At 40.6% G+C, this 24,770-nt stretch overlaps 2 protein-coding genes and 1 long non-coding RNA gene across 3 annotated transcripts in view; 1 reads left to right on the forward strand and 2 right to left on the reverse strand.

Moving 5' to 3' along the window:
• LOC117398269 (myosin-7-like) lies at positions 1–15,992 on the reverse strand. The gene is made up of 39 exons (XM_033997231.3): positions 15,971–15,992; positions 15,241–15,289; positions 14,142–14,350; positions 13,722–13,865; positions 13,490–13,646; positions 13,366–13,393; positions 12,545–12,650; positions 12,348–12,440; positions 12,072–12,135; positions 11,893–11,991; positions 11,697–11,800; positions 11,343–11,481; positions 11,059–11,177; positions 10,725–10,874; positions 10,384–10,554; positions 9,579–9,888; positions 9,206–9,276; positions 8,924–9,129; positions 8,715–8,838; positions 8,474–8,610; positions 7,927–8,182; positions 7,475–7,717; positions 7,207–7,383; positions 6,876–7,021; positions 6,696–6,786; positions 6,212–6,601; positions 5,975–6,101; positions 5,700–5,818; positions 5,411–5,607; positions 4,917–5,100; positions 4,630–4,795; positions 4,404–4,528; positions 3,953–4,261; positions 3,576–3,779; positions 3,185–3,481; positions 2,994–3,098; positions 2,811–2,906; positions 2,572–2,706; positions 1–138 (listed from the first exon to the last, which is right to left on the reverse strand). Exons 3-39 carry the CDS (start codon positions 14,340–14,342, stop codon positions 118–120), a joined length of 5,811 nt encoding a protein of 1,936 aa, XP_033853122.1. The 5' UTR covers positions 14,343–14,350; positions 15,241–15,289; positions 15,971–15,992; the 3' UTR covers positions 1–117.
• The window catches only part of LOC117398329 (uncharacterized), a 22,128-nt gene continuing 7,131 nt past the window's right edge, over positions 9,774–24,770 (forward strand). Inside the window, exons 1-4 of the long non-coding RNA XR_004543904.2 lie at positions 9,774–9,911; positions 10,677–10,896; positions 21,486–21,572; positions 22,243–22,387. This is a non-coding gene — a long non-coding RNA (uncharacterized LOC117398329). The remainder of the gene's footprint in view (positions 9,912–10,676; positions 10,897–21,485; positions 21,573–22,242; positions 22,388–24,770) is intronic.
• Positions 22,204–24,770, reverse strand: part of LOC117398270 (myosin-7-like) — a 15,289-nt gene continuing 12,722 nt past the window's right edge. Inside the window, exons 36-38 of the mRNA XM_033997232.3 lie at positions 24,609–24,704; positions 24,370–24,504; positions 22,204–22,339 (exon numbers count right to left, since the gene is read on the reverse strand). Coding sequence (XP_033853123.3) covers positions 22,319–22,339; positions 24,370–24,504; positions 24,609–24,704 — 252 coding nt within the window. The 3' untranslated portion in view covers positions 22,204–22,318. The remainder of the gene's footprint in view (positions 22,340–24,369; positions 24,505–24,608; positions 24,705–24,770) is intronic.

The following is a 24,770-nucleotide window of genomic DNA, read 5'->3' on the forward strand; positions in this document are numbered from 1 at the left end:
TTATTCATTTTCAAATGCTTTTATTTCTACTGAATGTACAGGAAGGGAAGAGAAACGGCAGAAGGGACACTAAACCACAGCAGACAAGAGTTTTTCAGAAAGGTCCATCTAAGAGCTTCACTCTTCATCCAGCCCTTTCTGGAAGGGGAAAGAGAGAGAGAGAAAGAAGAGGCAGAGAAACAAAGTAAGTTTTTTTTATTTATTATTTTTATTATTGGTTTATTATAATGTGAGTGAAAGTTGAGTTAGTCCTTGTGAGCTTTTCTATACATGTGTGTTCTGACTTGGGATGTACCGGTATAAAATTTGTATGATAAGAGTAAAAAAAAAAATTCCATTGGTAAACATAATATCACGATATATAGTATATCATGCAAGTAATACAACAAAGGCTTCCTGAAAACAGAGAAATGCTACTGTAAATTATTATTATTATTATTATTATTTATTTCTTAGCAGACGCCCTTATCCAGGGCGACTTACAATCGTAAGCAAAAACATTTCAAGCGTTACAATACAAGTAATAAAATTACTTCAATTGCTGTACATTCAACAACAAAATCACACCTCCTTTCACAGAATTATTTAAACTTTGGTATTTTATATTTTACTACGACAAAAAGCAGAAAAAAGGCAGAGCAAATGTAACGTTTTTTAAAAACATTCAGAATTTAAAAAGAACACCGTAAAGTTGTACAATATATGTTACACTACCACAGCATGTATTATTCTTAGGGCTGTCAAACAATTATAAAAATGTATTGCAATTAATCTTGAGATAACATTTTATAATCTCAGTTAATCTTGGTTTTAATTGCATATTTAATTGATACAATTACTGCATCCATCTCATTTAAGTTTGTTTTATTATTATTATTATTATTATTATTATTATTATTATTATTATTATTATTATTATTATCATCCAAAACCCAACCCAGCATATAAACCCTGTTTTCCTATTTCTAGATTCTGGATCCTATTTTTTGGTCCCTCTTTATAGTTTTATATTTATTTACAATACAGCATTATTACTCGCCTTACTGCATTTAAAAGTATCAGTTTCCTTTACCGTTTCCATTACTCTACTTTTAAAAATAATAATAATAATAATAATAATTTTAAATTCTCTTTCATTAATAACTTGAAATCGCCTAAATAAAACAAAACATTTACCCGAGTAACGGTTATATCCTCCGTAATTGTAAATAATATTGTTTATTGAAATAAAACAAAGCTACAGTGTTAACGAGTGTGCAGTCGGTAGCTATCCACTTGAAACAGCACTGCCTGGTTATAGTATCATACTTAGCTTGATTCATGGGATTGCAGCGATCCTGAATTTCTACTCTTGTCAAAACTGACGTGTTTCATTTGTTGTTGTATTGTTCTGTCTGCAGCAGAAGAACTACCAGAAAGTGTACGTTAAAAAAACAAATCTCCAAAAAATGTAACGCGCTAATCGCAGAAGTTAACTGTGATTCATTGACAGCCCTAATTATTCTATTATTAGGATCTATCTTTTGCAACGTGGTGCTGTAGTTTGTTTCTTAGAAAAAGTCGCACGTAGCAAATGAAACAAACACAAATAAAAAGTCATTTGTTTAGTTGATGGTAAACAGAGTTAGGAAATGATCGGTAATATTGCTTAAAACACAACCATTTACTAACACAGGTTATTATTTAAGAGCAGGGATGAGGTATTCATTTTTGGCATTGGGGTAAATAAAATACGTTCAGCAACACCATTAAAAAATTTTAATATTAAGATGGATGTTATTGGATTTAGATCTACAGCTCACATGCCAATGCACAAGTAAGCTTCCAATGTTGTTACTAATGCTTATTACACTCACCCTAAAAAAAACATTTGAATACTGTAAATAACTACTTTAAACAGAATTAATAGATAGGCTGTCCTGCTGCTGTGACTCTCCTCTACTTTTGTGTATTCTGTGTCGTTGACAGTGTCCTTCAAAAATATTATCAAAATACAGTACAATCAGTTTGCTAAAAGATCTTCCTCAGACACTTTGCGAAGGCTCCAAGTATAATCGCTTGGTTTAGAAGCATGTTTACACTAGAACAATGCAAAGGCAAAACACTGTTCACGATGGTGATTGATAGTAATGGTAGAGTTGACTGAAATGTTCAAGTGAGAGGCTAGGTGAGAAAGCTGAGTAGAACTGAAGTTTTGCATCACCCTATAGAATGAACTCATTTTGCTTCATAAAGTCAAATGAAATCTGCTGGAAAATGTTACATTAACATATAGAATTACATACCGCTTTGTAGTTTTGCAGATACTTAACAGAAAACTGTAAAAAATACAGATACTACAATGTTTGTGGTGAAGAAAAAAAGGAACAGTGTCAATATCGTAATGTACTTAAACCGTGTTAAACCGCAAAACCGGTATACCAACTCACCCCTATTTCTGACCACATCAGGGAACATGGACTGAAAACACATCTGAAAGCCTATTATATCAATACAACTGAATGAATCTGTTATCCAAAATCACAAACCGGACAGGCTGTGGAAAGCAATGGTTCAGCGTGGGTGACTCACCTTGCCCCCGATGTCACGGGTCTTGGCACGGAGCTTGTTGACCTGAGATTCGGCGATATCAGCCCTCTCCTCAGCCTCGTCCAGCTCATGCTGCAGCTTCCGGAACTTGCCCAGGTTAGTGTTGGCATTCTCCTCCTGACAGTGACACACAAGAGCAAAGTCAATGGTTCATCTGTAATACTGGGCTGAATGGAAAGTGCTTGAACACTCGGATGAGAAGAGAATGTAGAGTTACTTACAGCCTCCTCGGCAGTTCTCTTGTACGACTTCACCTTCATCTGCAGCTTGTCCACCAGGTCCTGCAGGCGGGCCATATTCTTACGGTCCTCCTCAGTCTGAAACAAACGAGTCAATAATCACACCTCAGTCATTCGCAAGGGCATTCACAGTATCAATTGCATTGCAGAACAGAATGGAGATACCTGGTAGGTCAGCTCTTTGATGCGTCTCTCATATTTCTTGACTCCCTTCACAGCATCGCTGCTCTTCCTCTGCTCCCCTTCCAGCTCATTCTCCACCTCCCGCACCTGAAATCATAATGACAGAAAGGTGTCAGGTCCTGATGGTTAGCTATGATTCAATAAATCGAGACCTGTAACTGTCAGCCACTTACGCGGGCCTCAAGCTTTTGCAGCTGCTTCTTGCCGCCCTTCATGGCGATTTGCTCGGCCTCGTCCAGACGGTGCTGCAGGTCCTTGATGGTCTGCTCCATGTTCTTCTTCATGCGCTCCAGGTGAGCGCTGGTGTCCTGCTCCTTCTTCAGCTCCTCTGCCATCATGGCAGCATCAGTGATGGCCTTCTTGGCTTTCTCCTCAGCGTTCCTGCACTCCTGCACAGCCTCCTCCACCTCTGTCTGCAGCTGGGACGTGTCGCTCTCCAGCTTCTTCTTCTGGTTAATCAGGCTGGTGTTCTGCAGAGAGAGTGAGAGAGACCCAGGTTACAGAGAACTGACTGGGGAATCAGGCTTGTATTCCATAGTCATCTCTGCTCCAGTGCTGTCGTACCTGTGAGTGCAGCAGTTGAACCCTCTCACTGATGTCCAGAAGCTCCTGTTCAGCCAGCTTGCGGGCTCTCTCTGTCTGCTCCAACACCACCCTCAGCTCCTCCAGCTCAGCCTGCAGGAGATTGTTGCGTCTCTCCACTATGGCGATGTTCTCCTTCAGGTCATCATTGGCACGCAGGGAGTCATCCAGTTGGAGCTGAGCGTCCTGGAGGCCAAAGAGGACAAAAGTGCAAGCTTTCTCAATTAAAATAGTCACAAAGGGGCAAGATGAGTGATAAAACCAGACATCTTTGTGAGGAAGACTGAATTCATCTTCACAACAAGCCAAGGCTATCAGAGAGCAGCTTATTGTTTATCAAAACAAAAGAGCAGCGTTACCTTCAGGTGGGCGTGGACGCTCTTGAGCTGCTTCTGTGACTCTGCAGCTATCCTGTTGGCCTGGCTCAGCTGGATCTCCATCTCATTGAGGTCTCCCTCCATCTTCTTCTTCAGCCTGAGGGCCTCGTTCCTGCTGCGGGTCTCTGACTCCAGCGAGGTCTGCAGGGACTCAACCACTCTCTGGTTGTTCCTCTTGGCCTGATCCATCTCCTCGTCCTTCTCAGCCAGCTTGCGCTCAATCTCAGCCTTCACCTGGTTAAACTCCAGCTGAGCTCTCAGGATCTTCCCTTCCTCATGCTCCAGGGAGGCCTATCAGGAGACAATAAGTTCTTTAGGATACATTCTGATACAAAGCTTCCTATCCTAATATCTATTAATCAGCACCTTTTTTTGGTACATCTTGCTTGTGTTTCTCCCTCCAAGAATCCCAGTATCTGTATCTCTCACTCACCTCAGCCTCCTCCAGAGCAGACTGTATTTCAGACTTCTCCTGCTCCAGCTGCTTCCTAGCCTTCTCCAGCTCATGGATGGTCTTGCCTCCCTCACCGAGTTGCTCAGTCAGGTCAGAGATTTCCTCTGGGTAAAAAGAACATTCCTTCAGTACAATGGCTTCTCTAAAAGGGTTCAGAATTAGAAACACAGCTAACACAAGAATTGTGTGAGTTTGGATCCCCCACCTTGCAGGTTCTTGTTCTCCCTCTTCAGAGTCTCCAGATTGTCCAGAGACTCCTCATAAGCGTTCTTCAGCTTGAAGAGTTCAGTGCTCAGGGACCTGGCCTCCTTCTGGGAGCCCTCCAGCTCACTCTGCGACTCTTCAAACTTCTGCTTCCACTCGTTCAGGACCTGGCATGGGCACGGTGAGAACAAGTCATTACAATCACATTGCAAAAAAGGGTTTCAAAATACAGCAGCCACCCATAACTAAACCTAATGCATTCTCTTCATCAAAACCCCCAAATCTCACCTTGTCAAAGTTCCTCTGCTTCTTGTCCAGAGCAGCGGCTGCTGCGTTGGACCTCTCCAGATCCACCATGAGATCTTCAATCTCGTTCTGCAGCCTGTGTTTGGTCTTCTCCAGGGAGGAGCATTTAGCATTCACAGCCTCGACGGCTTCCTCTGCATCCTGCAGCCTCTGAGCCAGCTTCTTCCTGCGAGATGGAGAAGGAGGGACAGCTTTCAAGACTGCAGTCCTATCAGAGGTGCTAATTAACTGTGTAGCAGTCTTACACTAGAGCTTTATATATCAATTTCACTCTATGTTCTCAGAGTTGAACAGTCTGCAAGCAGACAAACTTTTTGTTCGTCTTATATTGTAATTAAAACATAACGCAAACAAAAAGCTTATCTGTCAGAAGAAAAGTTATTTTTACTGTCACCTGGAGGTCTGTAACGCTTCCAAAGTCTTGGTCATATTCTAGAACTAACTTATCTGTAGATAATATGTTTAGTTGTCCTTACTTGGCCTCCTCAAGCTCCTCAGTTCTCTGGATGGCATCGGTCTCATATTTGGTTCTCCACTGTGCCACCTCTGAGTTAGCCTTGGAGAGACTGCGCTGGAGCTCAGCCTTGGCCTCCTGCTCCTCCTCATACTGCTCCCTCAGGAGGTCTGAGTCATGGCGGGCAGACTGCACTGCATGTCCAAGTGCGTTCTTTGCCTGGGGAGACATCAAACAAACAGTTTACTGTATAGAAACCTGGCTTTCAGACACTCTGTTTCATCAGAAGACAGTATTTGATGCTGCTTTACCTTTACTTCCTCTTCCAGTTGTCTCTTGAGGTCGTCAATCTGCTGAGTGTAGGACTGCTTGCCTCTGGTCAGCTGAGAGACAAGAGATTCCTTCTCTTCAAGACGTCTAGCAAGCTCACCTAACAAGACAAAACCGAAGATGTGTCTTAGAACTCTGACCACATGAAAAACATTCTGGATCCACTGATAATAAAGTATTTTCTACATCTCTTTCTTGGAGATTGACCATAATATTACTTCCTCAAAATAACAATGTTGTTGTATGCAACTCTTACCATTCTCAGTCTGCAACTTAGCTTTCTGTGTTGTAAAGTCATTGATGGTGCGTTGACCTTCTTCAGCCTTGGTCCTGTATTCATTCATCTGATCTTCCAGAGTCCTGCACATCTTTTCCAAGTTAGCCTGCATGTGAGGTTTAGATACATATTAAATGGAAACTGACATGTTCTCCAACAATCAATATGTGATCCTGGTGACCCATCCTGCACACTGTATAGAATTGTATTTCCTACCTTGGCTTTAGCGACATGCTCCATATTGGAGACCACATCGTCCAGCTCCAGTTTGAACTCGCTCTTTTCCTTCTCTAGTTTCTGCTTGACTCTCTGCAGGTTGTCAATCTGCTCCCCAAGCTCAGCCACGCTATCGGCTTGCTTCTTGCGGAGAGTGGACGATGTGGCTTCATGCTGCAGCGTGGCCTCTTCAAGGTCTCGCCGCAGCTTCTGTAACTCAGCCTCCCTCTTCTTGTTCATCTCGATCTGGGCTGAGGTGGCCCCGCCCGCCTCCTCCAGCCTCTCACTGAGCTCCTCCAGCTCTCGGGACAAGTCTGCCCGCTGCTTCTCCACCTTGGCACGGGCAGCTCTCTCTGCCTCCAGCTCCTCCTCTAACTCCTCAATGCGGGCCTGGGGGAGGGGCACATGAGACCGTGACACAGGGATGAGTAGGGAAGGAATACAGAGTGCATGCAGTTAAGTCAGAAGGTGGGCTTTAAATTACCTGAAGCTCCTTCAGTTTCTTCTGGTATTGGGCTGACAGTGCCTGCTCATCCTCAATTTTACTGGTGAGCTGGTTGATCTCAAAGTCTTTCCTGCAAGAAAATGTCAGCAGTGTGGTTATATCACATTCCTGCCATCCTTTATCTGTATACAACACACCACGGCTATATCTTTGACTTACTTCTTCAGCCGCTCATCCAGTTGCTGCTTATCATTCTCCAGGTCCATTAGGCTCTCCTGGGTCAACTTCAAGTCTCCTTCCAGCTTACGCTTGGCTCTTTCAAGGTCCATCCGCACCTTCTTTTCTTGCTCCAATGAGCCTTCAAGCTGGTAGGGGTAAAAACTTTAGCTTGTTAAAAAAAGGGTTGTTCAATCTTCAAGTCTCTTTATACTTGGACAGTTCCATAACTTTCTATTTTATTCATCTACACACTAGCCTTGCAAAGCACAATCCTGCCATTTGAGTGGCTGTGTGGGACATACTGTATCTGATGACTCCCAGAGTGACTCACATCGTCGACCTGCTGCTCCAGCTTGGCTTTGGCCTTGGTCAGGGTGTTCACTTTGTCCTCCTCACTCTGAAGGTCGTCCAGGGTTTGCTGGTGAGCCTCCTGCAGAGCCTTCTTCTCCTTGGTCAGCCTGGCGATGATATCATCCAGAGCCGCCATTTCCTCAGTCAGGTTCTTCACCTGTTAATCAGAGAGAAGAGACTCAGCACCCAGAGCCCTCACAAAGAGGAATTTCACAGACAGATAGACAGACAGACAGACAGACACTAACCTTGTTCTCAGTGGCGTGCTTCTCCTTCTCCACTTTGGCCAGGGTGAGTTCCAGATCATCAAGATCCTTCTTCAGCTCAGAGCACTCGTCCTCCAGCTTCCTCTTCTTGGCCGTCAGCTCACCATTCATCTCCTCCTCATCATCCAGCCTCTCTGTCAGCTCTTTAGCTTTTGCCTCCATTTGAATCTTGTTTTTGATCAGCTGGTCGCACCTCTCCTCTGAATCACAAAGATTGTCTTGTTCCTGGAGAGCAAACAGCAAAGTATTTTCATTAACTGTCATGGAATAGACACATTTTCATTAGAAAAAAAGAGAGGATAGAAATGTGAGACTTGGTCCATCCTGAAGAAATTAAAAACAAAAGCATCCTAAAAAACTCTGCTAATACATAAGTGACAGCTGGCTAGAGGACGTTCAATGGTGAAGAAAGAGCTCAGAAATGTTTCACTCACCGTCTGGACTTGCAGCTGCAGGTCGTTCTTCTCTTGGAGAAGAGAGACCATCTTCTCTTCCAGCTCCTTTCTGCGAGCCTCAGACTTGGCGAAAGCCTCCTTGAGTTTCAGGAACTCATCCTTCATGTTGGCCATCTCTTTCTCATTCTCTGCGCTCTTCAGCAGGGGCTTGATCTTGAAGAAGAGCTTCATCCAGGGCCAGTTCTTCACACCCATAAAGGCACGGACGTTCCACTGGATTACCAGCAGAGCGTCTCTGGGTAGGCAAAAGCAGTTTTTAAGATTTGCTAACCTTTGTTTGCTTTGACAAAGTTTTCATCACTCTGCTTATGAATCCTTGTGCACGAGAACTCTATATTTCAATACATTCCATTCATTTTTGTAAGGCTATTCGGGGCAAGCACCTATTGAGCACACAGCTCTTCTCCATGTTTCCCCCATGCTTTCTGTTCTGGACAGAGAAAGTACTACACTAACCAGAGGGACATTTACCCAGCCCAGAGACCACTGGAACATGGAAGGGAGCTTTAAAGACATCCATCCTTACCTGCGCTCAACGATCTTATTGTACTCAATTCTTGAGAGAAGACCACGAGACTGGGCCTGGATCCGGGTGATAATGAGAGATAAGCGATCATCTCTCATCTCTTCCAGCTGACCCAGGAGACCAGCTTTGAAGAACACCTGGCACCGAAACAAAAGGGAGCGCCTAAATTCAGGCTCTTTTTTCCGGGTATTATCCACACAAAATATTCAGTATAAGGGTTATTTTGTAGTTTTAATTCTACCTTTGTGTGTCCAAATCTGTACTGGGTGTGATCGATGTCCAGGGATCCCAGCAGTTTCTCAGATCCCTTCTTGCTGTCTATAAACTGGCCGTCTGGGATGGCAGAAGGGTTCAGGATACGGTATCTGTGAAGGGACACAGGGACTCAGTTGGGTTTCTACCAAGCGCTACAAGAGGAATTGTAATAAAGGCACTGCTTGAGAGATGTACCTCTGTTTGAAGTCTCCGTACAGGATCCTGTTGGGGAAGCCCTTCCTGCAGATTCTGATGCCTTCCAGCACACCGTTACAGCGGAGTTGGTGCATCACCAGAGGGTTGTCCATCGCACCCGGAGTCTTGGTCTCATTAGGGATGATGCAGCGCACAAAGTGAGGATGTGTTGACCTCAGGTTGGTCATCAGCTTGTTCAGATTTTCCTGTGAAAAGGAAAAGGACGGGTCATTTAAGAACCATACAATGTGACAGAGACACTTCCCTTTTTCAAACACTCACCCTGTGGAGAGCAGACACAGTCTGGAAGGAAGAACCCTTTTTCTTCGTGCCCTTGGCTTTTGTGTCCTGAGCTAAAACAGAAAAGACAAAAAAACAGTTAAATCTTCAAATGTGAGTGAAAATGTCACAAATGTCAGAAAAGTGCTACCTCCAGAGGCTGTATGAAAAATGAATATGGCATTACTTACATCCAGTGAGGCTAAACAAGAATATGTATCCATGAGTTTAAATAACTATAATATCCCACATCCATACCATGTTGCTCTTTAAATGACTGCATAAAACTATTAGCAAATATTTATTAAATTCCCTAGTATTCCCTAGTAATATTTCTTACTGTTCACAACACTGTAATGCTATATGCTTTTCTTACTAGATTCAGCTCCAGCATAGTTGGCAAAGAGGGTGGCGAGAACTTTGAGGGAAGACTTCTGGTAGAGCCCAACCACAGTCTCATTCAGAGGGTCCTTGTTCTTCACCAGCCAGTTCGTGATGTTGTAATCTACGATGCCAGCATAGTGGCCCAAGGCAAAGTGAGCCTCTGGCCTTCCTTTGACGATCCTGGGCTTTTGGAAGTTTCCGGATTTGCCCAGATGGTTGTCGTACAGCTTGGCTTTGAAGGTCATGTCACTGGCCTTGGGGAACATGCACTCCTCTTCAAGGATGGACATGATACCCATGGGCTGATTTGAAAAGAAACGTCCAGGTGAGTAAGCAAATATCACATACATACACATACACATATATTAGCGATTAGTGGGCCTGTGCACAAAAATAACAAACATTTTTTTTTTAAACTTGAAGCGTTCGAAAATGAGCTCTAAGCAGTCGTATTTTTCACTGTGGTGAAATAATAAGGAATTATTTATTGTAGTAAAGTTAAAGAAATGATCACTTCTCTTCCTATTATTACACCTGTTTTGCGATTTCTTTTTACTAACTTTACTGAATTAAATGATCTTTTCTTACATATGAAGAACACTGTTAAAAGATGCAGTAAGCTGTGGTGCATAAAAGTGCATAAACTATAAATCATAGCAATTAAACCAGGGAGCTGTGTTTCACCTTTAAACTATAGCCGGACAACAGGTATAAACAAATATTTTATGAAACTACATTTATATGTCTAAAACATTTAGTACAGGCACACATGCTTAATAAAAGGAAGTGCTCCCCACCTTCTCAATGAGGTCGATGCAGGCCTGCAGGTCCATGCCAAAGTCAATGAACTCCCATTCGATGCCCTCCTTCTTATATTCCTCCTGCTCCAGCACAAACATGTGGTGGTTGAAGAACTGCTGCAGCTTCTCGTTGGTGAAGTTGATGCACAGCTGCTCAAAGCTGTTGAACTGCAACAACAGACAAGGAAAACAAAATCCTTTTAGATATCTGAGACTTGTGCTGGGACTCCAGAAAAAAACTTTAGTTACTCTTCTTATTTTTGATCTTAGCATTTTGTTCTTATTTTCAGAATGACCCTCAGGATGTATACAAAATTTAAAGACACAAAGACACTCACATCAAAGATTTCAAAGCCAGCAATGTCCAGCACACCAATGAAGTACTGGCGGGCCTGCTTGGTGTCCAGGGATTGGTTGATTCTCACCACCATCCAGTTGAACATTTTCTCATACACTGACTTGGCCAGTGCACCAATGGAGTAGTTCACCTGCGAGGAAAGAGACAAGGAGGTGAGTGACTAATTGCCTGAGAAACTGCAGAGGAAATACTTGACTAGGTGCACGCACAGGTTTAGATACTACTTAACTCTCCACCTACATTAGGTTATCATTTTCCCTCAGTATACAGTCCTAGTCCTATATCCATTTCTCACGTCTCTCTCTGAGACTCACCTGTTGTACATTCTGTCCCTTGGTGACCCACTCGTTCCCTACTTTGACTCTGGGGTGACATAGTGCCTTGACGATATCAGCAGAGTTCAGTCCCATCAGGTAGGCGGCCTTGTCAGCATCTAGGAATGAATGAAATACCCATCAATCATAACCACTGCTGCTGCTGTGGGTAAATGTGATAGTCTTGATACAGATACTAATCGACTGGAGTGTAATTGACATTAACAAGAAAATGACTCCAGTCCTTGCACTCCCCCTTCTCCCTTTCACACAATCCGACCCACCTTCAGTGCCGTCAGCCTCTGCCTGCTCCTCTCTCTGCTTTGTCTTGTACTTCATGTTGCCATAGTGCATGATGGCACCAGTCAGCTTGTACATTGAATTTTTCTCCTCCTGAGTGAAGCCAAGCACATCAAAGGCACTCTGCAGGATAGAGAAAAATTGAATAAGAGAACCTGCCTCTCTGCCTGAGGTCTGTTTACTCAATTTAGTAAAAAGGCTGAGAGCTATACAGCTCTCCAGGCATGGAGGCTTCCAGCTTCTCACTCCGAGTCTATGAGTGGGACTCCTTGCACCATGTTGGCTCAGAGGGTGTGTAAAGACAGACCCTTGTAATGTTAGAGAGAGTCCTCACTCACATCTGTGGCTATCAGCTCATCAGAATCATCGATGGAGGCGACAGTGACTTCACCCTGAGAGATGAAGGCGTAGTCGAAGGGATTGTTGGTGATCAGGAGCATTTCTGAGAAAGAGGGACAGAACAATGTCAGCATCTCTCCTGTCTGCTTATATAATCCTACACTCACACTCTTGAGTGAGGACAGGAATACTGACCTAGCAGCTCTGGCTTCTTGTTGGACAGGATCTGGTAGAAGATGTGATAGTCTCTCTCAGCCTTGAGCTGAAAGGTCACACGAGACTTCTCCAGGAGGTCTGGAACAGAACAAACAGATATCAGATTCAGCTTCAATATCAAAGGGAATGAAAAGCACGGTTATATAAAAAATACTTACAGGTCTCAATGTCAGCAGAAGCTAGCTTGCCACTGGCTGCAAAGTGAATTCGGATGAATTTACCCTGAGGAACCGAAAGAGAACAATGGGTGCCAGACAACAGAAAATACTTCTTGTTAATGAAAACAGCATCTTTCAAATTTTCAGTCTTCCACTCTTCCCTTTATTTAGATGGCATCTCACGCGTATTAAATATTACTGACCAATTACTGCAAAGAGGAAAATAATAGCGTAACTAGACCAGTGCTGTATACGGATAATGATGGGTATACTCACAAAACGTGATGAGTTGTCATTCCTCAAGGTCTTGGCGTTACCAAAAGCCTCCAAAGCTGGGTTGGCCTGGATGATTTGATCCTCCAGGGTCCCCTGTGATTGAATATAAACAGACTTCAATAACAGCCAAGTTCAATCCCATAGACCCCTTTTCCTGTACCGACACCCCCCAAACACACACTTAGACTCTGACACACCTTGCTAGAGGCAACTGCATCTTTCTTGCCACCAACTGCAGCAATGCTGGCAAAATACTGAATGACTCTCTTGGTGTTCACAGTCTTCCCAGCACCGGATTCTCCACTGTGGGCACAGTAACAAGCAGGGTGAGTGTTTCACATTCCTAGCTCCATTATCATCTCTTCAGTACCTTAATGAGCACCATGACACCCTTTCTTTCTTTTTTTTAAATTTCTTTATTTTTTCAAGATTTTAGAGTGACCAGCTATTATTTTTATTTTCCCCCAATTTGGAATGTCCACTTATGTTTTTTTCTCCTCACCGCAGCGGGTCCCCACACAGCACAGACTTCTGAATGCCCTCTGATCTCACAAGCCTAAAGCCAGAATCACTTTTATGCCAAGCAATCCAGAGCAGAGGTGGGTGGGCTACTGATCCCAGAGAACAGAGATCAGCCCTGCTTTTTATCCACTCTGAATGTGCTCGGTGTCTGGCCAGTAGGGTTTGCTGCTGTGCGATGAGGAGAAGGAGTCCCTGCCGGTTTCCCATCCCTCCCCCCGGAAGTGTCAGAGCCAATGTGACGCCCCCCTTAGGAGACCCCAGCAAAGTTCGGCCTCTTTGCACAGCTCGGATACGAATCGGTGGCGTCCAAGCTGTGTGACTCCTCCTGCACTCCCAGCGGCAACACTTTGACTGCATGAGCCACTCGGGGACCACAATTAACACACTTTCTTTGATCTCCCCTCAGCACACTGCAGTGCTAACTTATTATATCGAGATTTCAAAACCACACACACACTAAAACATTTTTTAAAACATGTTTTAAAAAATGACTTACGTGATCAGGATGGACTGGTTTTCTCTGTCTGCAAGAGAGACATTTTTTTAATAATTGTAATTATTATAGAAGATAATATTTGTAATTATATCGCAGTTATTTCTTGTGTGTGTGCGCGTCTTACCTGTCAGCATGTTCTGATAGGCGCTGTCAGAGATGGAGAAGATGTGAGGGGGAGCCTCAGCCCTCTTCTTGCCTCGATATGCATTGACCACCTCTGCATTGTACACAGGCAGCCACTTGTAGGGGTTCACTGTCACACAGAACAGCCCAGAGTAGGTCTGAAAGGGAGAGTCAACACTCAGTATCTGTCAGTCTATCAGAGGGTTTAGGGTTTGAGGTCACTCTGTACTCACGTAGATCATCCAGGCTGCGTAACGCTCTTTGAGGTTATACAGCACAGCAGGCTCGTGCAGGAAGGTGAACATGGCCATGTCCTCAATTTTATCATACTTGGGTGGGTTCTGAGGGTGGACATGTTCATCTTTGACAGTGACAGTCTGAAAAACGACACAGACAAGCCCTAAGGTTAGGTCTGCAGAACAACATTGAAAATTCCCAAATTTTTAGCACAATGACAATGCACAGGGGCACCACAAGCAAATTAAACTGCTATTGTAATTTGGGTTCCCAGTTTTTGGATTTAAACGAAATAAATATTGGATAGAAAAATTTTATTCAAAATGCTCTTTTCTCTACCAACCTTAACATGTGAAGGAGAAGCCAAAGACAAGAAGAGTTTCTTAAAAATGATGATGGTGCAGTGTGACTCTTACCTTTCCATCGTAAGTGTCAACAGTGACTTTGGCACCGTCGCGGCTGCTGATCCTTGCCTTCACGAACTCCGTCACAGGATCGGGGACAAAGCATTCCTTCTTCATGTCGAAGGGCTTGGTCTGCGCCTCCAGACGCTCCTTATCGGACTTCCGCAGGAAGGATGCGGCGGGCCCGAACTCAGCCATCTGTGCATCACCCATTTTCAAATCTGCAGAACAAACAGGGGTTGGAGAAGTCAGTCACATCTCAGCTTAGACTTTTTTGATGTCATCTCGGTTTAGTTTTTTAGTTTTTAACCCAGAGAAAAGCATTGAGTCTGAGGTCTCTTTTACAAGGTATCAGCACAAAGAGCAGCACTGAGGCACTAATGCAGAGCTATCAGAGCTGTCCAACCTTTTTGATTAAGAGAGTCATATCGATAACAAGTTTCCTGCACTGTGTTGGCTTTTCTTTCTGAACAGCTGAAGAAGGGCTTTTGTCCAAAATGTCCTGAAATAAATGATTTTGTAATAATGTAAACCTTTTGTGTATATCTAACAAAAAAAAGAATATATATATATATATATATATATATATATATATATATATATATATATATATATATATATATATATATATATATATATATATACATAGGGATACTTCTAAATGAGCTAGATTGTGGACAGCAAGCCATATGTGTTGGACAAACCTAAATGCAGAAAGATCACTAATCTTAGCAAGACCTTTTTTTTTTTTTTTTTTGCAAAAGCAATATTTAAACATTACAGCACAAGACGAGTTAAAAAGATATAGCCACACCCCTAAATAAGAAAAACACCCAACACACACTGAAATCTAAAAATGTATTTTAACTACTGATTATATCATTTGAGAATATTTATAATTAACACACTTTTCCATTTTGATAAATGCACTGATACATAACTCATTCTACAACTGTATTGCATTTTATTGTTACTACATGATAACGTCAGAAGAAGGCAGTTTAAAAGCTGTATTTTCTCACATTTCCAACAGGTTAGCAAAAAAGTGCTTATAGAACAATAGTCCCTTTTATGAAAGCTTGTGTTTAAACAGCTCTAATAAAACTCTTACCTGGTTTAGTTCAAACGTAGCAAGAAGTAAGGCAGAGAGGCTGTTCACCCTGTAGGTAGACAACAGACAGACATACAGTGAGACAAGGGCAATTGGTAAAGTCATTTTCTCTCAGGAACACACAGTAGTTTTTATCATTTTCCACCAGCAGGTGGCAGTGAAGGGAGAGGTTTGAGGATGGTTCCAGAGCTCCAGCAACAATCACTGATACCCAATTACCAAGCGATGCTTGTGTGTGAAAAGCAATTGATAAAGTTTAAAGAGAAGACCTAAATACTTTTTTTTCACTGAAAGTTTAGAAGAAAATGATTCTGCTTGAGCTTTGCATCAAACATGCTGAACAAGCAGTCAAAACAGTTTAATTATGGAGGCTGTGTGGTCCAGTGGTTAAAGACAAGGGCTTGCAACCAAGAAGTCCCCAGTTCAAATCCCACCTCAGCCTCTGACTCATTGTGTGACCCTGAGCAAGTTACTTAACCTCCTTGTGCTCCGTCTTTCCGGTGAGATGTAATTGTAAGTGACTCTGCAGCTGATGCAGAGTTCACACACCCTAGTCTCTGTAAGTCGCCTTGGATAAAGGCGTCTGCTAAATAAACTAATAATAATAATTATGAATCAACAGGAAATAAATGATAGTTCACTTTGCTAAATAACCATTCTACAGAAATAGTGCATACTTAATAATACAACAACAGTTCCCTTCTACCCCTCAGACACAATAGGTGCTTACCTTGAGATTGTTTGGTAACTTCTCCTTATACAGACCCTGCTACTCCCTTTTATAAAGAACAACTCTCCCAAATTTGGAGGTGGCATCCCAGGAGTCAGGAATCTAATTGTGTCTCGGTGTTTGGCAAGGGTGGGTAGGGGGCGGTAGATGTCTATGTATGTCATTTGTACGCATGAGAGATTAGTTTTTTTTTTTTTTTTTAATCACTAAAGTTATTTGTTTGTCCTTATTAGGAATTGCCTGCAGTGAGGTGGCTTCAAATAAACACAAACAAGGGGCACAGATAGGCACACGAGCCTCACTGGGCTGCACAGTATATACACACACACAGGGGTAAGATAATATGAAAATACTCTGCAAGAAATACAGCTCTGGATAGATCTGAATGCTAAATGTATATTCTTTATCAATCAATCAAGCAATCATAGTGGACAACCATCACAAAGCGCTTTACAAGGTGGTAGTATCTGGAGTATTTTAGGACATAAAAAAATAGTACGTTACGTAGTGCATTCCAAATCCATCACACTAACTTTAAGGGCTACAGGCTACAGATTTTTTTTTAAAAACAACGCAGCAAATTCGATATTTGAAATCATATTCTTATCTGTGCATGCCATACACACACACACACACACACACACGGGTGCAGACACAAAGAAAGATGCAGACAGGTCCTTGTTAGGGGCTGTGATTGTGTCAGGACGTGAGTCTATTAAAAGTGCTTTTTGACATTAGGATTAGCAAGTACCAAATAGGGGTTTCAAGTGAGGATTTTCACAGTGACAGACTGAAGACGCATTGCAAGAAAAAGCTTTGAGGCAATATATCACTGCACCCCCCCCACCCACCCACCCACCCCAGCCAACCCTAGCAACACCACCACCACCACCATTGCAGCTGTCCCCTATTGTGAAACCTGAGACCAAGGTCAATGCCAGCCTGCTTTCCTTCTTCAGCTAGTGAAAGCATTGCCCCCAGGGTGCATCTCTCTGACATTGCATTGTTTCCTATCCGTTATCCTTCAGTACAAAGATAACCCTGTGAAATTCCTGCCCCGCGCCACTCTCTGATTGAGGAAGAACAGGTTGCATTTCATTTTGAGGGCAAGACTTTAGCATAATGTTTGCTCAGGATCAATTACAGTAGGTGACCTCCCTTGACAAGGTCTTGTTATTCATAGATAATGACTGAGATACATACACAAAGATAGATGCAGAGACATAATATTTATTTTGAAGTTCAACACGTTTTCTAGAAAATGTAATTTAATTTTAATTTTAGTTGGGATCCTATAACTCTTCTGCTAAGTACATAGCATTTTGTTTGTTCTGATTGTGAAATTCTGAAATATGTTGAATTATATTACATACTGTGATTGCAAAAAACATGTCAACATGGTCCAACAATTTAAAATCAAAACAGCTTATTGCACCATAAAAAGGGGAAGCATTGAACAAAGACAGTCGCTGAGAAAGATATTACCCAAATTAACTGAAGTGTACTGTGATATCTTTGCATAAACTGAAGTTATTTAAATGGTCCATGTCCAATGTCAACACTGTTAGTAATCATTTTGACAACACCTCTAGACATGTTTACAGATGTGTCACCAGATGAATTTGCTAATCAAATCAAAATAACCAGGCAAGTTATAAAATGCAATCCTGGTCTACTACCTACTATACAATTTATAGCATCCACTACTCAAACACAGTTTCAACAAGCCCATATCAACTAAACAGTGGAAATAAAACTATCAGTGGAAGGACTCTGATACCCCACACTCAACCCCTTCACCCCTGTCTCCTCTTACCAGTGTGATGACAATACACTCTTGAACATTCTATTCTCAGCTCAATACAAACTAATACACTCCATTCCCAGCTGTTCAGAGATCTCCTGCAGCTCACTAACAATTTCAAACCAATGAAAGTCAATAGTGCCACAGTGGCCAGAAGGACCCTGACATTTGTTCTGGAAGGAAGGTTTGATTTAGGCCAGTTTGTTTATCATATGCTGTAACCCAACTCCCTGTTGTCTTTTACTACTTACCTATTAATAGTGTGTCACTTATGACTGAAAGTACACACCTCACACTTTGAAGCATCAACACTGTGATCTGTTCAGGGATGATCCAACTCTCAAATTAATCTATGATACCTGCAGAGGAATTCCAGATTTTTTTGGGTGGCAAAAAAAAAAAAGACAATTTTGGAGCAAGAAAACTTTCTAAAACTTAATTTCCAAACACATTCTTAATTAAATATGAATGTATGCTTAATTAAATATTATAGGTATAATAATGTATTGAACTTTTAGAAATATTAGGAATACAAGCCCATGACTTGTTATCAATTGTGCTGTTTTGATGTGGTAATTGATACCTGTCATGTGTGTCATGCTATCATCATATAGCCTCAGTATAAAATGTCTTAACTCTCCGCAGTCAAACAAGTGCAGTGGCCCCTAATTAGAAAATAGCACCACATAGCCTCTCCGTACTTTGCACTGTCTCCTGTTGACACACACATGTGGCTCAATACATTCTGTGAGGCTTGAAGGTGACCTGTTCTGAGGGACAGCACAAACCTGTGCCATTCCTGCTGGAAGACAGGGAGGTAAGGAGTGCTTCTTGCACGTGCTCTGATTAATAGTAATAATAATAATAATAATAATAATAATAATAATAATAATAATAATAGTAATAATAGTTCACAGTGCAATCTATACTGAAGAAACAAGGAGAAACTGGTAACGAGTACTTTTTGCCTGTGCTCTTAGTCACGTTCAACTTCTTAATATAAAAAATGAAGCTAATAGTAATATTTCAACTGCCAGAAGTGCCCATCAGTAAACCGTAGTTTTCTTCTATAACGGACACCTCGTTATTTCTGATAACCGACATGTCTGGTTTAGTCAGGGACAACTGCATTGTATTCGTTTTAAAAAGTAAGATACTGGAACTATTCAATTAATTAGTAATCTATAAAGTTACTTGTTGAAACAGTTCAAATAGATCTGACTGAATGAAACATGTTCTTATGAGTTATAAGAGAAGAAAATCACTCTTGATAAAGCAGAGTTTTTAGGGACTTCAGTGTTATTGGTAAAATGTATTCCTCTATTTATCTGGAAAAACATGTGGTCTATGTTATACATATACTTGTGTAATTTCTTTAAATAGCCAGGCCAATGTATATTAACCTATAAAGTGCCTGTCTAGTCATGCACTAGGCTCCAAATGCAGCTCAGCTATGGAAGGATTAAAAACGTGTGAGGCTGTCCCAAATTAGAATCCCTCCCCTACTCTTTCCTCAACTCCACCCCCCACACCCCACACACAGCAATACACTATGACTAGAGTCTTTCACATTGCTCTGAGAGACTGCACTGAAACTGCTTGAAGCCAACTGCCTGTGATTTTATCAACACTCGGAAGGTAATAATAATAATAATAATAATAATAATAATAATAATAAGAGTAGAAGTTGCATAATTGCCCAATTGATAAATGAACACTCTTCTTAATTGACACAAGTAAGCAGGGAAATGTCTTATTGTACATTTAAAGAGAAGTTGCACATACAGCCCACTCGATTGCACATCACTGTTAGATGTTATGTGTGTTTAGTAGCATATTTGTGTGCCATAACTTCGTATACAGCACATCCTGTTCTATTCTATCCAGGTGTCAGGGGCAGCAATATTTGTATAGCCTTGAATGGAACTTTTCCATATTTTACATTTCATTGCTTATTACAAGTGCAGTGAAAAGATGTGTTCTAACGAGAAAACTTCAATTGTATTTTCAAAGTTGCTTTTTACCTTTTTTTTATGACGTGTCTCTTATTGCAATTACTAAATAATATTGTGTTTATTTTAAATTTTATTTTACTTTTTCCTATTTTCTGTTTAAAATAAGAACCATTCAGAATAACTGCAGATCTCACAGCAGATTTGAAGCTGCTATTAAAAAAATACTTGATGATTCTTTAAATGTAGATCATTTTTGCAGAGAAAATGTCCACAGCCTCTAAGCAAGGGTATCTGCTGTGGAGGGTATCAATGCTCCTATAATCTTAACAACAGTTTTTAAAAAATACATTTTTATGTGTTTATAAATTATATATATATATATATATATATATATATATATATATATATATATATATATATATATATATATATTGTACTGGGTTGTTAGGCTTGATATCTCATAAGATAATGACCACTTACTCAAAACCTGAATTTTAACTTCCACACCTGTTTTTTATGAGCCTTAACTGATAAGATGAGTGAGTAGAGGGGCTAACATTAGTTGAAATTAATTAAAGCTAATACTGTACTTACATACTGCCAAGTATCTTCAGTGTCCAAGTTCTGTACCAATCAGTTTGCAGATAGACGTGCAATGCTAAAATAAAAATACATAAGGTATTATTATAATTGCTATTGTTACTGTTATTGTTATAATTATTCTTTTTATTAAAAAATATGAACCCATGTTGCTTTGCATCAAGTCTACTGTACAATGAATTACACTGTCCAGATGATTTGTTTTTACTTTCCATCATCATCATGTTTCTGTTTCAATGCATAATTAATTCATGGTTTTGTCCAGTGTACTGGGCATTCCTAAAGTCTCAATGAGTTTGCATTTACTTTAAATGTTATTGTTTATTTAAATGCTTATCTTAGACTAAAGTCTTTTATTAATGTCACCTTAAGAATTGTTGGAAAAAAAATGTAACTGTCTGTAGTTTATTGTATTAATTTAACATAATGTTAGAATATCCATACTGAGATTTATCATTGTTATGTGTTCACCATTGCTTTTACACTATTCCCCTTCTTAGTTTTTTAGAGAAATAAATATATGGATTTAATACATTTTCAATATTACCTATATATCTCCAAAGCTACAGTATTACACATTAGAATGGAAGGCACAGTGACTAAAATGGTATGATGTCATTTAAAATATTGGGTAACGCTTTATATTGCGTGGCATAAATTAATATTACACAAATATGCAATTGCATATTCAATTTATGTTAAATTAATATTTAATCGATATGCAATTGATATTAACTTAATGTTAAATTAATATTTAAAGATACGCAATTGATATTAAATTTACGTTCAATTATTCCTTGTTACTTTCCATTAACATTTAAGTCAGATTAACTGTATTTTCAATTAAAAACATGTAAACAATGGGAAATTATTACATATTTTCAAGAGTAACAAAACGTAATATAAATGGATGTAATATGCAATTACATTTTCAATCGACATTTGGTTAACATGTAGCAAGAAACCAGCTATTGCATATTTATTAAATATTAATTTAACATTGATTTAATATGCAATTGCATAACTAGTTAATATTAATTTATGCCACGCAATATAAAGCGTTACCAAACACTCCTTCTTGGTTTTAAATATATTTTATTTAATATAACCTTTACTAAAGAAAAACCTTTGTGTAATTATTTTTATTTTAATGCAGGCATGAAGCCCCTGGAAACCATGTGTGATGTTCTTTTGGTAAAGCTCTGTAGTTGAGTCTGAGAGCGCCACCAAGTGGATCTGAGAGGTAAGGACACCAAAGAGGGGGCTAAATGACAGCTTTTCTATGAAATATGAATACAATGAATCAGTAATTAGGATAGATAATTATGTCGTTAGCAGAAGCAGATGTAAAACTTTGCTTGGGGTTACAAACTATTACGTTACAAAATATGTTTTATTATAGAACATGTTTTCCTCAGAGCTTGTCCTAACTTTTAATGAAAGATGTTTTATAAAAGCTCCTGCATCCAAAGACAGGTATTTCCATGGATATAACTTTGTATCCCTTTCCATGGTTATATCTGACTCCAGCACCTGGCAATTAAACTGAAATGTTTATTCTACTGTTTATGAGGAAAGCAACTACTAGTTAATGCCATGACATCATGCCATCATAGCCCTCAGCTTTATTTCAGACATCACATTATTTTAGACATCACATTAGAAGAAAACTGTGACCCCAGGACTTATGCGGTAAGGTAAGAGAACTGACATCCCGATCTGCCTCTCTGGGCACCGAGCATCTATTTTAATTTATCTGGCTATAAGATTTCTTATGTTATCTGGGCCAGGACAGGTTGGTCTCTCCACTGAGGGAACTCCATAGCGAGTAATCACACTTGTCAAAGCTGACACACAACACAGGAGCATCATAATTCATTTTCAAATGCATTTTATTTCTACTGAATGTAAAGGAAGGGAAGAGAAACGGCAGAAGGGACACTAAACCACAGCAGACAAGAGTTTTTCAGAAAGGTCCGTCTGAGAGCTTTACTCTTCATCCAGCCCTTTCTGGAAGGGGAAGAGAGAGAGACAGAAAAAGAGAAAGAGGGAAAACTGGTGAGTTTTTTTTATCTTTGCTGATGTATTTGCACGGGAAGAAACACCTGATGTATCATCCCAACTTCTAGCTGCTTACACCTGGAGTGCGTTGGCTCATAAGAGTGAAGGGTAACAGCTGATAATGGAGAGTGGCAATGCTTATTAAAGTGCAGAAAAACAGTGCTGGAGAGCGGAGAACGAGGTGCATTACTGCTTGCAAACTGTTTGCAGGTGTGTTCTGGAGATAAAAGGCTTCATGGACTTCATTATTATAACTGGCTTCACATGGAAGTCAGTTATATTAATACATAGCATTTGAGAGTTAGATTTATTTAATTTATTTCTAAACATATTTATTAGAGATGTATAATTATTCAACTCAAGTCACTCTATATGCACATTTTTTAATGTTGAATTTAACATCTTCAAATTATAATAAAATCTAATCATTCATCATTATGAATAATCCTTTCCCACCTAAAATACATTAATTAGTGGTTTAACATTTATCAAACGGAGTGATGCCATTCAGTGTGTGACTCATTGCTGTGACAGATTCTGACCCCTGCTGGTAGTAGCTCTACAACAATGTTTTATTATTATTTATTATTTATTTCTTAGCAGACGCCCTTATCCAGGGTGACTTACAATTGTTACAAGATATCACATTATTTTTACATACAATTACATTATTTTTTACATACAATTAACCATTTATATAGTTGGGTTTTTACTGGAGCAATCTAGGTAAAGTACCTTGCCCAAGGGTGCAGCAGCAGTGCCCCCCCCCCCCACCTGGGATTGAACCCACGACCCTCCGGTCAGGTGTCCAGAGCCCTAACCACTACTCCACACTGTTTTCCAATACTTTAGAAACTAGCCACATGTGACGAATCGGGAATCCAGATGTGGCGAATTGCATTTTTTATAAGTAAAGGCATCGTCAGTACTCGCATATTCACACGGCGTATGCATGTGTACTTTGTTGGTAAAATGGTAAGACGAAAAGCAGCACGTGCGAGTGCTTTTTGATAGTTTTTTGTGTTATATATTTCCTTGGTTACTGCTTATTGGTTATCTGCTAAAATGGTGTATAAACGTGGATTTACACATACAAGACTTGAGCGAGGCGAAGCGACCGACACAAAAAAAAACTTACCATGTATTTCAATGCGAGTGGCAAAGCTGCTGCGAAGAGATAGCATTGAAATACATTAAGGCAATTATTCGTGTCGCTCTCGTCGTTATTTCCACACGAGTGAAAGCACCGGATTTCAGCACCTTGGAGCTGCACGTTACTGGCTGGCCTTGCTTTCTTCTGCTGGAGTTGTTATTCCGATTGGTCAAGCTGACCACAACTGACAGCTCCCTTTTCTATAAAATTCTCAGCAATCACTCTGATGAAGTCAAAGTACCGCTCGCAACTGCTGGACACAAACCTAGAAGCTGCACTAAGATGTGCCGTGTCTGATAAATTCATGCTAGAATTCCAAATATTGGTGAAAGAGAAAGACTGCAAAGTTTCACACTGAATGGTGGTAGATGTTTGTTAAGTAGATGTTTGTTAAGTAAGTAAACATGAAAAGAAAGACTTATTAAAAAAAACATTATTGTGTTGTCGTTTCTTGATTTTACCACTAACTTGTGTTGTCCCTGTTTGAACACCAGGTTTGTGTTGAGGTACATTTACCTGTATTGTTTAAGTGTATGTAAGATGTTTTCTACAAAAATTAGTGCAAGTGGCTAAAATGGTGTTACCGTAGGCACACCTCTGGCTAGTCAGCGATTTCTTTTGGACAATACTGCTCTACAACTGCTTGTGCAAATAACCTTGCTTGAAGACAATTGCGGGGTCGCTTCCACCTTTTTACATTTACATTTCATTTTTTTTTACTTTTACTTCTTTGCAAATGTCTGTTTCAAGATATAATGGAAAGAGTGTAAAACAATCACAAACCGGACAGGCTGTGGAAAGCAATGGTTCAGCGTGGGTGACTCACCTTGCCCCCGATGTCACGGGTCTTGGCACGGAGCTTGTTGACCTGAGATTCGGCGATATCAGCCCTCTCCTCAGCCTCGTCCAGCTCATGCTGCAGCTTCCGGAACTTGCCCAGGTTAGTGTTGGCATTCTCCTCCTGACAGTGACACACAAGAGCAAAGTCAATGGTTCATCTGTAATACTGGGCTGAATGGAAAGTGCTTGAACACTCGGATGAGAAGAGAATGTAGAGTTACTTACAGCCTCCTCGGCAGTTCTCTTGTACGACTTCACCTTCATCTGCAGCTTGTCCACCAGGTCCTGCAGGCGGGCCATATTCTTACGGTCCTCCTCAGTCTGAAACAAACGAGTCAATAATCACACCTCAGTCATTCGCAAGGGCATTCACAGTATCAATTGCAT

The sequence above is a fragment of the Acipenser ruthenus genome, chromosome 54 (genome assembly GCF_902713425.1).
Source record: "Acipenser ruthenus chromosome 54, fAciRut3.2 maternal haplotype, whole genome shotgun sequence".
Classification (NCBI taxonomy): Eukaryota; Metazoa; Chordata; class Actinopteri; order Acipenseriformes; family Acipenseridae; genus Acipenser; species Acipenser ruthenus.